The sequence below is a fragment of the Tarenaya hassleriana genome, unplaced genomic scaffold, assembly GCF_000463585.1.
Source record: "Tarenaya hassleriana unplaced genomic scaffold, ASM46358v1 Cleome2, whole genome shotgun sequence".
In the NCBI taxonomy this organism is placed as follows: domain Eukaryota; kingdom Viridiplantae; phylum Streptophyta; class Magnoliopsida; order Brassicales; family Cleomaceae; genus Tarenaya; species Tarenaya hassleriana.
The window spans coordinates 7,323,546-7,338,427 of record NW_010965372.1 but is presented as its reverse complement, the minus strand read 5'-3'; the positions used below and the strand labels follow the sequence as shown (position 1 = coordinate 7,338,427).

At 38.6% G+C, this 14,882-nt stretch overlaps 4 protein-coding genes across 9 annotated transcripts in view; 2 read left to right on the top strand and 2 right to left on the bottom strand.

Moving 5' to 3' along the window:
- Positions 1-77: 77 nt before the first annotated feature.
- LOC104812865 lies at positions 78-1,018 on the bottom strand. The gene has a single exon (XM_010540245.2). The coding sequence runs from the start codon at positions 623-625 to the stop codon at positions 230-232; it is 396 nt and encodes a 131-aa protein (XP_010538547.1). The 5' UTR covers positions 626-1,018; the 3' UTR covers positions 78-229.
- Positions 1,019-6,601: 5,583 nt separating this feature from the next.
- LOC104812864 (2-succinylbenzoate--CoA ligase, chloroplastic/peroxisomal-like) lies at positions 6,602-7,912 on the top strand. Its single transcript, XM_010540243.1, has 4 exons — positions 6,602-6,784; positions 6,877-7,262; positions 7,406-7,623; positions 7,692-7,912. Exons 2-4 carry the CDS (start codon positions 6,879-6,881, stop codon positions 7,819-7,821), a joined length of 732 nt encoding a protein of 243 aa, XP_010538545.1. The 5' UTR covers positions 6,602-6,784; positions 6,877-6,878; the 3' UTR covers positions 7,822-7,912.
- A 675-nt stretch (positions 7,913-8,587) lies between these two features.
- On the top strand, positions 8,588-12,465 carry LOC104812863 (transcription factor TCP2). Of its 4 annotated transcripts, XR_771647.2 has the most exons (4): positions 8,589-8,743; positions 9,285-9,348; positions 9,592-11,093; positions 12,204-12,465. XR_771647.2 is itself a non-coding variant. In XM_010540242.1 (2 exons), the coding sequence occupies exon 2, from the start codon at positions 9,860-9,862 to the stop codon at positions 11,039-11,041; it is 1,182 nt and encodes a 393-aa protein (XP_010538544.1). In that variant the 5' UTR covers positions 8,589-8,743; positions 9,592-9,859; the 3' UTR covers positions 11,042-11,377. The 4 variants fall into 4 exon arrangements, 1 of the variants encoding a protein (XP_010538544.1); XR_771648.2 differs by lacking the exon at positions 9,285-9,348 and having other exon boundaries at positions 8,588-8,743; positions 12,187-12,465; XR_771646.2 differs by lacking the exon at positions 9,285-9,348.
- A 233-nt stretch (positions 12,466-12,698) lies between these two features.
- The window catches only part of LOC104812861 (F-box protein At5g46170-like), a 2,844-nt gene continuing 660 nt past the window's right edge, over positions 12,699-14,882 (bottom strand). The window contains exons 2-4 of one of the 3 annotated variants that reach the window (XR_771645.2): positions 13,688-14,880; positions 13,540-13,615; positions 12,699-13,229 (exon numbers count right to left, since the gene is read on the bottom strand). Coding sequence is in view for 2 of the 3 variants with exons in the window: in XM_019202445.1 (XP_019057990.1) it covers positions 13,712-14,848 (1,137 nt within the window). In the remaining variant the exon portion in view is untranslated. The remainder of the gene's footprint in view (positions 13,230-13,539; positions 13,616-13,687; positions 14,881-14,882) is intronic. The other 2 variants (XM_019202445.1, XM_010540241.2) reach the window with 2 other exon arrangements.

The window sequence follows — 14,882 nt, the reverse complement described above, 5'->3', positions numbered from 1 at the left end:
AACGGCTGATATTTCTCCTGATATTTTTCTTAATTCTATTAAAAAAATCTACTAGCAGTAATTACATTTTTATCAGGTGAAAAAAGAAATCACATATCATATTATATAATTCACGGAACCAGAATGTAAGTAACTACTGCGAATTACCGAAGAGAGAAATACAATTTCTTGACATATTTTTTTTACCGAGCATATTTACAAAAACGAGAAAAAAAAAAGAGAGGAAAAACTATGAAAAACGAATCATTCTTCTGGAAACATCGATGACTATACGAGCAAAAAGCCGGTAAGCTGGTCGGAGACAAGCGACGGCGACGAAGACCAAATGCTTGGCCTTCAAAGACAGTCTCTGGAACCAGTTGAGGTCGGGGACGACGACAACCATCGAGGAGTTAAGGTAGACTGAAGCCGCTCGTTTCACGAGCTCGTTTCTAATGGCGATGTTCGAATAATCCATCATCTCCGGAGGAAACAATCCTTCAAGAGAAGAGTTTCGTTGGTGGAGAAACGATACAGAGGATCTTGAGATTACATCTCTCAGGCTCGTGTACCTGATATCATCATCGTCACTGTCGTCCTCGTCGGAGATCTGGATTGGATTTGAGGAGGGTTGTTCTTGCAACATCTGAATCTCTCTCTCCCTCTCTCTCCATTTTCGTAATTGTTTCCTCTTTTATATGACAGAGATGGTCCTCCTATTTAGGAGGAATTAACGGTAAGGCCTAATTTCGGAGACTATTTTAAACCCATGAAACAGATACAAGTATGGTAATGGTTTCCATTACCAAACCTTGCAATCAAGAAATAGAATCTCTGCATTTCGTCACAAATGGACAAAACTACTTCAGCTTATTGGGTCAGAGGAACACAACGATCGATGGTTGTGTTCTTTGCAGCTGTTAGCGGACATAACTGGAATCATTTGGTATGTGTGGAAAGCTGAAGAGAAGGAACAAATGGGTTTCATCGTAAAGCTCTAGACAGCCTCGGAAATGGCTAAAAGCTGCTATCTTTTTTTTTTTTTTCTGTAACAAGTTCACCTAGGCCTTCCGTCTAACCTATATCCCCTGGGTCGTGAAGAGTTCCGAGTACATTTGATGGTTTACGCAAAAACAAACCTAAATTTTCATATACCAATCCAATTCTGGGTGGCTCAACGTTAAAGATGAGAGTAACACTCTTTTCTAATCTTGGGTTCGAATCTTTTTTTTTTTGTTAAAGGTTGTGTATATTGAATTAAACTTAATTGTACATCAAAATCAGTTACAGACAGCTAATTAGCAGTGGATGAAGGCTAAGTAACCCAAAAAAAGAGGAATACAGAGGACCCAAATGAGACAGTGATTCGATCAAGGAAGTGTTGAGAGCTTCAAGAACCTGAGAACCAGATTTGTAGTAGAATGCTGGCTGTTTCCGGGTGAGTTAACCGTATCGCAGCCATCTTTGTGCGGAAAGCACGATCTATGTCTTTACGCAGCACCACCAAGTCTTTGAAAGTTGAATTGTGGAGTCTTGAATTTCTTTCAGACCAAATAATATAAATGATTATCTGCCATGATATGCAAGCTCCCCAAAATCGGTGTTTGCAATTCCACCTTCCTGTTAACCATGTGAGAGTGTCTTCCCAGGTTGTAAGAGTGGGCAACGGTCCCCACCTGTTCATAGTGTTTCGGAACAGTTCACTACTCATGTGGCATTCGAAGAGGATGTGATTTCTGCTTTCTATTCCTCTTCCGCAGAATAAGCATGACGATTGTGTTTGGATACCCCATTGCATCATTCGTTCCCTTGTTGGGCATCGATCAAGGACAAACAACCATGCTATGAATGAGTGTTTAGGAGTACGGAATCTGCACCATACAGTTCTATGCCAGGGAACCGAGGGTAGTGTTGGGGTAATTGCTTGCCATACCTCTTTTGCCAAGAAGTTCTCCCGGATCTTGTTTTCAACTGTCCAAATTGTAGTATCCTCTTGATCCGAGAGTTCCTTTTCTGACAAGAGAACGTAAAGATTGGTGAGTTGATCTGATCTTGCAGGAGGTAAACACCAAGTTCCATCCCTTTGTAGATCTCCCACTTTACTTTGCAAAGGGATACCCAAACGTGTAGGGCCTGCACAACCGAGATAGTCAATCATAGGACCTAAAGATGACCAATTATCCCACCAAAACCATGTATTTAATCCATTCCCTATCGATGTTGAAATGAAGTTTCTGGCTTTTGCTCGCCCTTTGAGCAGTTTCCGAAAGATCCATGAATGACCAGCTTGTGGCTTGATACTCCAAAAGCTGCGCGTTCGGATGTATTTGCTTTTGATCCATGCCACCCATAATGATCCGTTTCTAAAGAATAATGACCATATCAATTTTTGAATGGATACCTCATTCCAAGTCTGAATGTTTCGCAGCCCTAAACCTCCATTTTCCTTTGGTGTAGTGACAGTGTTCCATGCTACCTTAGCTCCTCCCGCAATATCAGGGCTCCCCCTCCATAGGAATCTGGAAGACATTGAGTTTATTTCCCTAATGCATCCTTTTGGTAATACAAATACCTGTAGCCAGTACCCGATAATGCCTGCGATTACTGATTGGAGCAATTGGAATCTACCGGCAAATGACAAGCTCCGAGCTGTCCATGATGAGAATCGCGATCTGAGACGTTCCAGTAAGGGAAGACAGTCGGAAATGCTGAGTTTCCTGGAGGTTAACGGTACTCCGAGGTATCTCAAAGGTAAGCTTGCTGCTTTAACCCCTGTCGAGACCTGCAATGTGACAGTATCCGCTTCTGAAACTCCTCCTACGATGAATGAGCATTTGTTTCTGTTTATAGACAACCCTGAAATGATGGAGAACTGGTGAAGCACTCCAAGGACACCCTGAACCGATTTCAAATCCCCTTTGGAGAAGATCAATATGTCATCAGCGAAGCATAAATGTGTTATCCCAATACCTTTACAGCCTGGATGGAATTCAAAAACCCCTTTTTCTGCAGCCTCATCCAACATCATCGACAGGACATTCATACCCAAAACGAAGAGGTATGGAGATAAAGGGCAACCTTGTCGAAGGCCCCTTCTCCCTGGGAATCTTCACTTGAGGAAACATTTATATGGGTTTGTCAGTTATGTTCGGTGAACTTTTAGATTATAAAAATAAATTTATATATATACAATAATCATATCATCAGATAAAATCCATAAAAAATGAACTTTACGATACTATCTACGGAGAGAGAGAGAGAGAGAACTAATAGCAAAACAGATTTGCAGCAGCGAAGGACGGAGGGGGAGGAGGAGGGTTTAACTGTGGTAGGTGATGGTAAATTCATGATTTCATTAGGGGTATAATAGTCGCAAAAAGATATGGCGTGATAGCAACGTGAATCCTCTGGATGTCTGAGAGGGTTCGGTTATGGGCCAATGCAGAAAGTTTTAAGCCCAGAGTATGCATCGTCCTGGCCCATTTCTCTATTTGTACTTCTCTAGAAATTTTTTGTACCCCAGGGCCCCTCTTCGACTTGTATCTAAATAATAATTATTTAAATTATTTATATGTAGACAAAAAAACAATAGACCTTTACAAGCCCTTTTCTCGTTGCCATTTATATACACAAGTAACCGTCAAAATATTATTGAAACCTATATTTCTTTATAAACAAAAAAACGCCAAAAATAATCAAATCTAATAAATATTCAGAAATTTAATGTCTTTCTATGTAATTTTTTTAATATATTGGGGTTGTTTTTGGAAAGAATATGTATGTCTATGGTGACTGATGTGGACTGCATCAATCTTATTGACTTGGTTTAAAACGATTTTTGGAACTTTAACTATTTTAAAACATTTAATTTTGGTATATAAGTATACGTTGTTTGCAAATTTATGGTGTGGTCCTTCCATACTTTGATAAATAATCATTGTTTCTATGCACAATAAAAAAAAACTTTATTTACAGGGGCCATTAATTAATTAATGTATTTGTAACGACAATAATTAAATATAGTTAATCTAATAATGGAAAGGAGTATACCTTTGGGCGTGCCTATCTTTCAAATCAAGCTTATGGTTTAATCCTTATATAGCATAGGTTTAATTGACAAACATATATTTATATGAGTAATGACCCGCTAGATTCATTTCTGTCCCTCGATTTTGTATAACTTAATCATTTATATTTTAATACTTATTTAATAATTAAATTAATATTTAAACAGAGTCCACGCACTAACTAAAATAACGAATTACGTACAATATTCTCTAGGTCTTAAGTTATTATTTATTAATATCAAAGACAAGCCAACACCACCCCCGTCAATCAAAACTAAAAAAATAAAAATTGTTTAGCCATTTAAATTTCAAAAACGATATTTTCACGACTCGTGATATGAGCGACAGTGATAATATTGAAAACGGAATAATACAAGGACAAGGATGTGCATTTTCCTTTATATATACATAAACATGTACATATGGCGAACCAAAAAATGTTTGTAAGCGGGGACAGGCATATAAATATAAAAAATTAATAAAAAAAATACATACAAAAAGTATAAAGATAAATTTAATTTTAGTGGAGGGCACTTAAGAATTTTGTCTAATTTTTTTATAAATTTTAGAAAAAAAAATTAAAGTTTTAAATAATCAAATGGGGACATGTGTCCCCATTCCTATGTACACACATAAGTCCGCCCATATATATTCAAAACCAAATAAATATGTACCTTTAGAGTAAGGTAGCAATGAATAACCGAAAATCATTTTAGTCGATCACAATAATACAAGCATGACCATCCATGCCCTTCGGCATTCAATGGCATATATATACCATGCGACTATATAATAAAGCTAGCATTTTTCTATTCATATATATATATATATATATATATATAACACGTACGTATGCGCGTTCAACCATAATGTGGTTCCACGTCATCTGGAATCAGGATCCGATATATAATGCGTGTGCACTTGTGCGTGTATGATTATACATATGATATAATTTGACATGCTAGATGAATGGAATGTACATATATATAAATATACGTAAACAATACGGAGATATGCTTATACACATGTACACACATATATGTAATGTACACACAAACTACTAATTAAGGAGGCCATGGAAATTGCTAATAATGATCGTATATAATACGTCTTTCTTTCAAAAAAATAATTAAAAATGAATTTGGAAAAGACAAAGAAATACCTTTTTTTTTTCTTCCAAAAGTAACGATAAAAATCGACCAATAATTACAAAGAAACGAATTATTTCTGCAGGCACATAGTCGCAAAGACCAAATAATAGTACACACAAAATGAAAAGCTGGCATCTAACATCATGACATCACATCCCTCACTGCTATCACACAGTACACCAATCAGTCTGAATAATAAATAAATAATATCAACCACTATTCCATATATTTTTTTCACATTATATAGTTTTGAAATTTAAAAGTAAACGAAAATTTTCATGTCTCTAGCTAATACAAAAAGCCACATTCTATATCTCATAAACACACTCAATATATATTAATCTATATGTTTTTCGAAATAATCAAATAATATATACATCATATGTTATAAACTGTTTTCCTTTAAATCAGGGCGCAACCATAAAAAAATATTAGAAAAAAATAGAAATTAATCTTATCATAATGTCATTATTCAATATAATTTTATATCGTTAGACTTATTTAATAACAAAAAATACGAAAATAACGAAAGGGTAAAATTAAGGAAAGAAAATGTGGGTGACCAAGAAGTGGACACGTGCAGTGGTCTGGTAAAGGCAACAGTGATCGAGGAGTAAGCTGATATCCTTTAAGAAATCGACACGTGTCCCTGTCCCCACTCTCGAGCCAATCGTTAACATGAGCTTAGAGTCACCCACTTGCTCCTTTTTTTCTCGCTATCATTGAATTCCTCATAATGATTAATTTTGTTCTTTTTTTAACCATAAATATTAATGAAATCGACATGTAATAACAGTTCCTCGAAAAAATTATGTATAATCGACTTTTCGTTTTTTGTCATAATTGTAAATGTTAGATTAGCTCGTGTAATTAAATCGAGTTATAGAATTAACTTCATTTAAATCGAGCTATATAATATAATTAGATTTATCAAGTTTCACAAAAACAAAAATGCACCCATTTCTTATCCTTATATTTTATACCTTAATGCACAAAAACTATAAATCTAGAGCTTTTAAAAGGTAAATAAATATAATATCATATACGAAAAAGGTCCTCTTTAAAAAAAAAAAAAGAGGCTCCACTTTTTAAATATTCAGTCGAAATTAGTTTACAAAATGAAATAATCTAATGATTACAAATTTCTTCGTTGGTTCACCGTCACTAAAAAATATCAAACATTACGTAACAAGATTTATATCGTTTGTGCATTAATTAATAAATGCATATAATCTGTAACATACATCCACGCACATGTTGGATGTACGCATGTATGTATGAAACTTATTCAGTTCGTATTGTTATTCAAGACATAATTAATTAATCGTTTGAGGAACCGTAAAATAATTGAAAACAATGCACACACACACACACACACACACACACATATATATATATATCGGGTCTTAAATGGTGAAAAACCGGTATTCTTTGTTCACGATCTGAAATTTCCCTCAAGGGCAAAGGGGTGTAGAATTCAAAAGGCTAGTGTCAGAAAGATATTGAATGGAGGTGGATCCTTATCGAACGAGCTCTTAATAGACGCCATAAAAATCTTCCCGAAAGCTAAAATCCTCTCGGCTTATGGTTAGTTACGCTTATCTTTCTTCCATTTTCCGGATTTTTACTATGCATATCGGTTATGAACGTAATTCTTTGTGAATTTTGGTTCTCGAAAGGGATGACAGAAACCTGTTCTTCCCTCACATTCATGACCCTCTATGATCCAAAACCCGAGTCAAACTCATCGATCCTTCGTGCTGAGAAATTCATTTCAATCCACCGACCTCAAGGGATTTGTGTCGGAAAGCCTGCACCTCATGTTGAACTGAAGATTCACCTTGAAAATTCGTCAAGTACCGGGAAAATTCTAACTCGGGGGCCGCACGTAATGCTCGGATACTGGGGTAAGGTCCAAGTTAACATTGCAGGATCTGAATCCAGCAATGGAGCTTGGCTTGAAACTGGCGATATCGGGGAAATTGACGAGTTTGGCAACTTATGGCTCATCGGTAGATCCAACGGAAGAATTAAGTCCGGAGGCGAGAATGTATACCCTGAAGAGGTTAGCTCCGAAAAAAAAAGAAGAAAAAAAACTGTTCTCTAAACTTCAATTGATGAATCTTGGGTTAAACCTCATCGGTAACACGGATTTGAACGCGGGTTTTCGTGATTTCCGGGATATATTCGAGTTGAACTTCGTTGCAGGTCGAGGCTGTTCTATTGCAGCATCCTGGAGTTCTGTCTGCAGTTGTGACAGGAGTTGCAGAGACTCGTCTTGGAGAGATGGTTGTTGCTTGTGTCTGTCTTAAAGAGAAATGGCAGTGGTCTGAAGAAAATCTCGACGGCTCCGACACAAGCGGAGAAGATCTTCTTCTGTCGAGCGAGATTCTCCGGCGTTATTGCAGAACGCAGAATCTAACTGGGTAGAGTTCAAGATTCACGCTGAGTTATGTCTGAATCTGTTTTGATGGGCTTATGAATTTGGTGACAGGTTCAAGATTCCAAAGAGGTTTTTCCGGTGGAAGAAGCATTTTCCGGTGACTTCGACCGGAAAAGTGAGAAGAGATGAAGTCCGGAGGGAAGTTGCATCTCTTGTCCAAACGTTGAATAGCTCTCTTTGATCAGATTCGTATTTGTGATTTGATCTGAGTATGTATCCTTTTACGTATAAATTATAAATTATATTATCTCCATTTTTGTTATTTTTTTAAATTGTTTGACTACAAAAAATATTGTTAAATTCCTAAGATCTGATCTGACAAATGAAGAAAACACGATACCGAATGTCTCATGCATTCAATCTACGTGCTTTACTACGACGTCATCCTCTAAATTAACAGATAATAATAATAATAATAATAATAATAATAATAATAATAATAATAATAATAATAATAATAATAATAATAATAATAATAATAATAATAATAATAACAACAACATGAAATATTTTTCATTTTTAGATGAATATATATACTCGCAAACACACACACATATATATTTAATACAATCGCATATGTTTGTTTAGGAATACAACGATAGTAGTTAATAGAATTTTAAAAACCATATAATTAGAAAATAAAGATAAAAATAAAGATATCCTATTCGAGTAAACAGAATAATTCCATCTACCAACTATTGGATTGTTGGTAGATATATTCATTATATGAATAGAAAAAAGAAAAAATAGTGTTATAAAAAAATGGGTAAATCTCATTAAAATTTCTAAACTTGTAAAATGATGAAAAACTAATTACCAAACTTTTTTATTAGTGTATATATATATATTTTCAATGAAGTACGGGAATTAAAGTAAAAAGTGATTGGAGAAGGGTAAAATGGGGAAAAGGCATAAACTGCGGTTCTTGCCCGATATATGCCCCCTCTCTCTCTCAAGTATCACTCCTTTAAATCACCATAATCGAAATTCCCATTTTCTCGGATTTTCCTCCACTTTCCTTCCCATTTTTGCACCATCCGTACAACGCTAGAACCCTAAGCCTTTTTCCCGCGACAATTGCACAGCTCATCTCAGCTCGCCCCGTAAGTCTCAAATTCTTCTCGCTAAAAAAAGCTTCTAAAATTTTCTCTTTAATGGCTGCTTTCTCGCACCCAGTAAACGAAATCTAAACCCTAGACCTAAAATCCCGATTTTCCAACATCTTCCTTTCATTTTTCGACTTTCGATCTTAAACCCTAGATCTACCAGTTCGTAAAATTTTTTTTTCCAGCAAAAGATTGAAATCGAAGAACTTGTGTGCCAAATAAGGCCAATTCAAACGGGACGAAGAATTTTTTTTATAGAAAAAAAAGCTTGAGACTGACACCTGTTCACAGACTCAGCATCGCATCAGAGCCTGCAAATTGCAATAATGATTCCTTGATTTTTGTTTCTTTTTCCTAGAAGAAGAACCAACAACGAGATAGGCGATACCGAGAAAGTCGTTTCAATTATTATCATTATTATTCACAAATATTAAAACTATGTTAATACTTCACTTACAGTCTATCGATCTTGTAGAGATTATCTTATCATCATCGTCACCTTCATTTTGCCTTCTTGGGTGTCTCTTGTTGTCTGCAGACTTTTAGTTGACATCATCATCATCATCTTGGAAACCCTTTTGACAAATCTATTCTTTGAAGCTGTAAGATAACGACGTGACGCATATGTGTCAGATTTACAAACGAGACTTTCGAATAAAAAAAAATTGTAGATCCGTGTGAAAGAAAATTACAAGTTGTCACTTTGTAAATGTAAAGGTTATGAAAGTCAATCCTCTGAGTATTAGTTGTTGAAACTACTGTAATAATTATGTATGCAAGATAGGTTTTTTTTTTAAACATATTGAGATCATTTCTTCTTGTTTGTTTGCCCCTTCTTGCTGCAGGTTATGGCTGCAAAATTTTCAGACAGCAGTTTTGATGGTTCTGTAACTACTGACTTGGACGGTGAAATATCCAAACCCTAAATTCAAACGAAACTATTTTTTCCCCTTCTGGGGATTATCATCATCAATGCAATACAGTGTGGGGAAGCCCATATTTCTCTTTCTTTAAATCAGACGACCAGATCCACACACACACACAAAAAAAAAACCCTAAAGTTGAGATTTTTAAATCATTGGGTGGTGAAGAAAGAGGCATGAGACTGTTGATATGGAGATTGAGAATATTCAGATGTTCCCCGAAATCGGTCGGACCGGTGAAATGCTCCGAGATGGCATGAAGAAGGCTGGTAACAACACTAACGGTAACAACGGTATCGCTGCCGGAGATATCGGAAACCGTCTAAGCCGTTGGCACCACCATTCTTCCCGGATAATTAGGGTTTCAAAAGTCTCCGGCAGGAAAGACCGGCACAGCAAGGTCTGGACTTCAAAAGGTCCACGTGACCGGCGGGTCCGGTTATCGGTCCCCACAGCTCTCCAGTTCTATGACCTCCAAGACCGGTTAGGATACGACCAACCGAGCAAGGCGGTCGAGTGGCTAATTAGGGCTGCCGCCGATGCCATCTCCGAGCTTCCATCTCTCAACGCTACTTTTCCGACCGACGACGAGAGAATCGCCGGCAACGAAAACGTACTTGCTGAAAACCTGACCCAGAACCCGAACTCGATTCAGGAGCAGACAGCTTCATTGTCTAAATCTGCTTGTAGCAGCAATTCCGAGACGAGCAAGAACTCGGGTCTGTCGCTTTCCCGGTCTGAGCTCCGGGATGAGGCCCGGGAGAGAGCCAGAGAGAGAACGGCGAAGGAGAAGGAGAGAGAAAGCCACACCGTGAACGACAACAGCCATGGCCACGCTTCTTTCACTGAGCTGCTCACCGGTTCGGTTCACGCAGGATCGGAGACCGGTTCTGTTAACCAGAGCCGGCAATGGATGGCTTCGCCGGCTCCAATGGAGTATATCAGTTCGGGTCTGCTTCTAGGGTCGGGTCAAGCTCAGTTCCCTTTTCAGACCGTCTCTTTGCCATTCTCAACAATGTCTGATCAGCATCAGCATCAGCACCCTCACCAGGAGTTTTCCTTCGTTCCTGACCATCTGATATCCCCAGCTGTCGGCGCATCCTTCAATCTTGACTTCAACATACCATCTTCCTCCGCCATGGCTGGTTTCAATGGTTCCAACAGGGGGACCCTTCAGTCCAATTCTCAAAATCATCAATCTTTCCTCGTTAATCTCCAGAGGTTTTCTTCGGATGGAGGTGGAAGTGGGGGCGGTGCACCGTTCTTGATCGGTGCACTGCCCGCAGAGAATCACCACCACAACCTCCAATTTCAGCTTTGCAATGAAAATGGATGCAGAAACTCGGAGCAAAAGGGCAAAGGAAAGAGCTGAAAATATCCTCCACTTTGGGCAACCTGATTGTTCAGGGGGATCGCGAATCTCTGTAAGCACCTCTTGTTGTTTTGTTTTGGTTGTTCTTATAAATCTCTTGACCTGCTGTCTTTCTAAATCCGTGCATGTGTTCCTAGGGTTTATGTCCTATATATAGATGAATGGGTCACATAAAAAAGAACATAATGAAGCGAGTCTTTGCTGTTCTTGGTTACAAATGTTTTTGTGTAGTGTCATCTGCCTTATTTTCTGCAACATTTGTATTTAATTATTGTAGTATACACACCAAATCACATGGTAGATGAAAAACAGCCAAACCGGTTAGTTTCAGTCTTATCTCTATGGACCATGTATATGTATTAGTGGTATATATATGCATTAATGATGGTGTCAGAGAAGACAGGCAATCTTATCCGGTTAAATCTGGATTTTAAGATCTTTCAAAAAAAAAAAAAGATTCTAACTGCATGCATCAGAAATGAAGAATATGTATATATGTATGTCTTTATATATTCTCTCGGTTTTCATCAGCAAGACAAAGTCTAGGCAATAGGGTCATCCTTTTAAAGGAATACTAGATTCAATCAAATCAAATACATATTTGAAAGAAATGGGTAATTCACAAACAAGAAATGAAAGTAAATTTATTTCTCGGGGCTCTCAAGTCTCAAGTGTTGGGAAATAAATAAACATGAAGTGAAACACAGACAAAAACATCAAAATGATAGCTTTTGTCTTTTTCTTTTCTTTTTTTTTTAATAAAAATTTGTAAAGAACCTGTTGGATGCATCGAATTGAAGAGAGGAAAACAGATGTAAGTCCAATCTTCTTCTAGGTCTGTCTCTTTCAAACATAACATTTTTGTTGCTATTTGTTAGAAGATAACAAGGTAATATATCTATAGACTTCATAGCATATGCAATGGAGTCTTTAAGTTCATGAAACTCTCCCATGCTCTTGGAAGTTTCTCTTGGGTCATAGACTCATATAGCATTTTAACTATGTATACCCCATATCCTCTCTTCGGCCTTTTAGAGGTTTGCCAAGAGGGAAAACGTTCTTTTCTTCATTTGGTTTATGGTTTTGCGCAATCTTGACATAATATACCGAAACCCTACAATATGTTACTGAAATCTGGATTGAAGATGTATTCTTGATGCAGAAACTATGGAACAGTAGCAGCAGGATCCATCATCGCCAAGCTCAATTGTGTATTCTGAGTTTTTTTGTTTTTGGCATCAAGATTTCATCTGTGTGCCACGTTTTTTACCCGTTTAGTTGAAAAAACTGGTTTGCTTTCAAGGTATTGGCGATTCATACGTCATATATACATATGTACATGTATATGATACATGTGTAATAAGCATGTGTGTAGTGTGAAGGAATATTCCCTGTTTCCCAAAATGTTCATATGTTTTCATGGATGATCCGTCTCTCTCTAAGCCCAATTCTTAGGCCTAAGCTTTCATATGCCTTGTCTTTTTTAGCTCATTAGTCTTCTTCATCTATAAGCCCATTCTAAGCCCATATTGGGCAAATACAGATTTCTGAAGTCTCGCTGCTACAGAGAGAAACACATGAAATTGTAATAGATGTGGATGCAGGGCTGAGTGAAGAGAGGCTTTAATGAGCAAGTAGTACCCCTCTTTCCAATCCGAACACAAAGGCTTTAATTACTTCGCCATTCATTGAACACAATAACAACTGTTTTATGCTAAAGACACTAGCAAGGACTACATTGTTTCAGTTTTTAACTTAAAGAAGTATGTAATACAGGGATAAACAAATGTTTCTTGTAGCTACCATATTCACATTCAAAAGAACAAAGAGGAAGAAGAAGAAGGGGACATGAAGATTTAACTAACTACAAGACAGAAGAGGATCTTAAGATATTCGTCGTCGTTGTGGATGTTTCGAGCTGTTATACAAAGCATTTTCCTGAAAGAAAAACAGCCAGCAGATGCGGTCTGGAGTGTCCGATCACAGCATTGGTAGAAGCTACAAGTTGCAGAGATTTTGACCAAGAACAGGCACTAGGCCCATACCAAAATCCCAGATTAGTCAGAACAGGCAATGCAAAACTGGTTTTCCTGATTCCCAAAACTTTTCTTTCCTTGATTCTCCATTTCTTGTGCTTATACTATGCATCCATCTCCCTTTTGCAGCCTGGATAAAGTTCGAGTTTTTCCTGAGAAACAAGAAAGGACATCAATGAAGAGGTTCTTCTCAAGTCCTAGTAGTGCATTAAACAAAAGTTTCCAATCTGCAAAAAATTGATTTATAATCAAAGCTTGCTTCACCAATTGCTCCCCTTTTCAACTAAATTACTCATTTGTGATACTGTAATATGTTGTGGTGAAGGGCAAGGTTAACATATTCATGTACATGTTGACATGCCCTAAGTTTAGCGTCTTGATGATAGGAGGTGATCTTGCCTAGGACCATGCCAGAACTCTACAAATGCTGGACAATAACATTATAACGGTTCCATATCATACTTGTGTGCAGGGACAAAGCTAATCAAATAAAGATCCAGACTCCAGAGTTTTTCATCTGAAATCAGTACCCATTCATCTGCAACATACGAACAACTGACAATCAAATCACTTCATAAGTTGATCAAGGGGAACATGCCCGCGAACTTACTTCAGATCCGACTGAAACCCTCAGCTAGAACGAGTTCATCTCAAGACAGTAAGTCCTTCTCTTGACCAACATCTTCGCAGCTGTCCTGTAAGGCTCCTCGAACGCAGAGGATACCCAAGACACATCACATGCCTCCTTTTTCGACTCGCTTGGCCTTATCGCCACCAAAGTAGCGCCATTTAACACTGTGCCATCAGGTAATTCCAAGTGTGGAGCATACCACAGCCTCATGTTCAATGCCGGTACAAGGGTCCTCTTTGAAGCCGAAGAAGCTGACAAGGGTTTAATCCTCAGCTCCTCCAGCTGGTCCTTGTTCATACAAAGCACTCCTTGGCCATCGGCGTCAGTGAGCAGTAGATTACCAAGCGTCTTATGCTCCGCAATTATTGGTTGCAGCAAATAGTGTCGTGCCGATGCAGCAATCAAGGAGCTTATTGTCCACACCACTCGCAGTTTCAGCCCTCCGTTTGTGTAAAACGACTCGGGTATACTCCCATTATCTTCGGCGCCGCTCGGATCGATGGCTGTGTCCGGGTTCGTGTGGATCACGGATGACGCACCGAGAATCACACAATTATCAAGGGTGGAACCAAATTCCGCCCTCCATTTCAACAAAACCCCGTCGTCTATCCCCAATTCACCGCTGGGAAGCTCGATGCGAAGGTAGCGAATCTCATTGAAGTTTTTCAATACCTGGGTAGGAGAGTGGTGGGTCACGCCACCTTGTGCGATCTCTCCATCGTCGTCCCCACTAATGGAGAGAGAAGAGGAAGAAGCAGTGGCGCATGAGCGCTTGGTGCCAAGGAACTGCCCCAATGCCTGGATCGGCTTGACAATGCCACCGAAGACGAGTCGAAAGATGGCGGAAACAGGGCCGGCGGCAACGGCAGTGACGGACCGGCGCTTATCAGACGAAGGGGAGGAGGAGTCGTCGTCGGAGATGACACAATCAACACGGACAACGACGTTGTCGACCTGAGGAACGAGGGAATGGAACCTCTTGGAGACGACGCAACAGCGGCCGAGGGCCTTGACGTCGCCGATCTTGTTGAAGACGAGGAGGAGGATGGCATCGGGGAGACGATCAAAGTGGTCGATCTCTAGGGTTTCGGGTTCGGGATAGATGCGAGAAGGCGGATCTGAACGCAGAATCACATCCATGATCAAGAGATTGATCCGATTGGGGGGGGGGGGG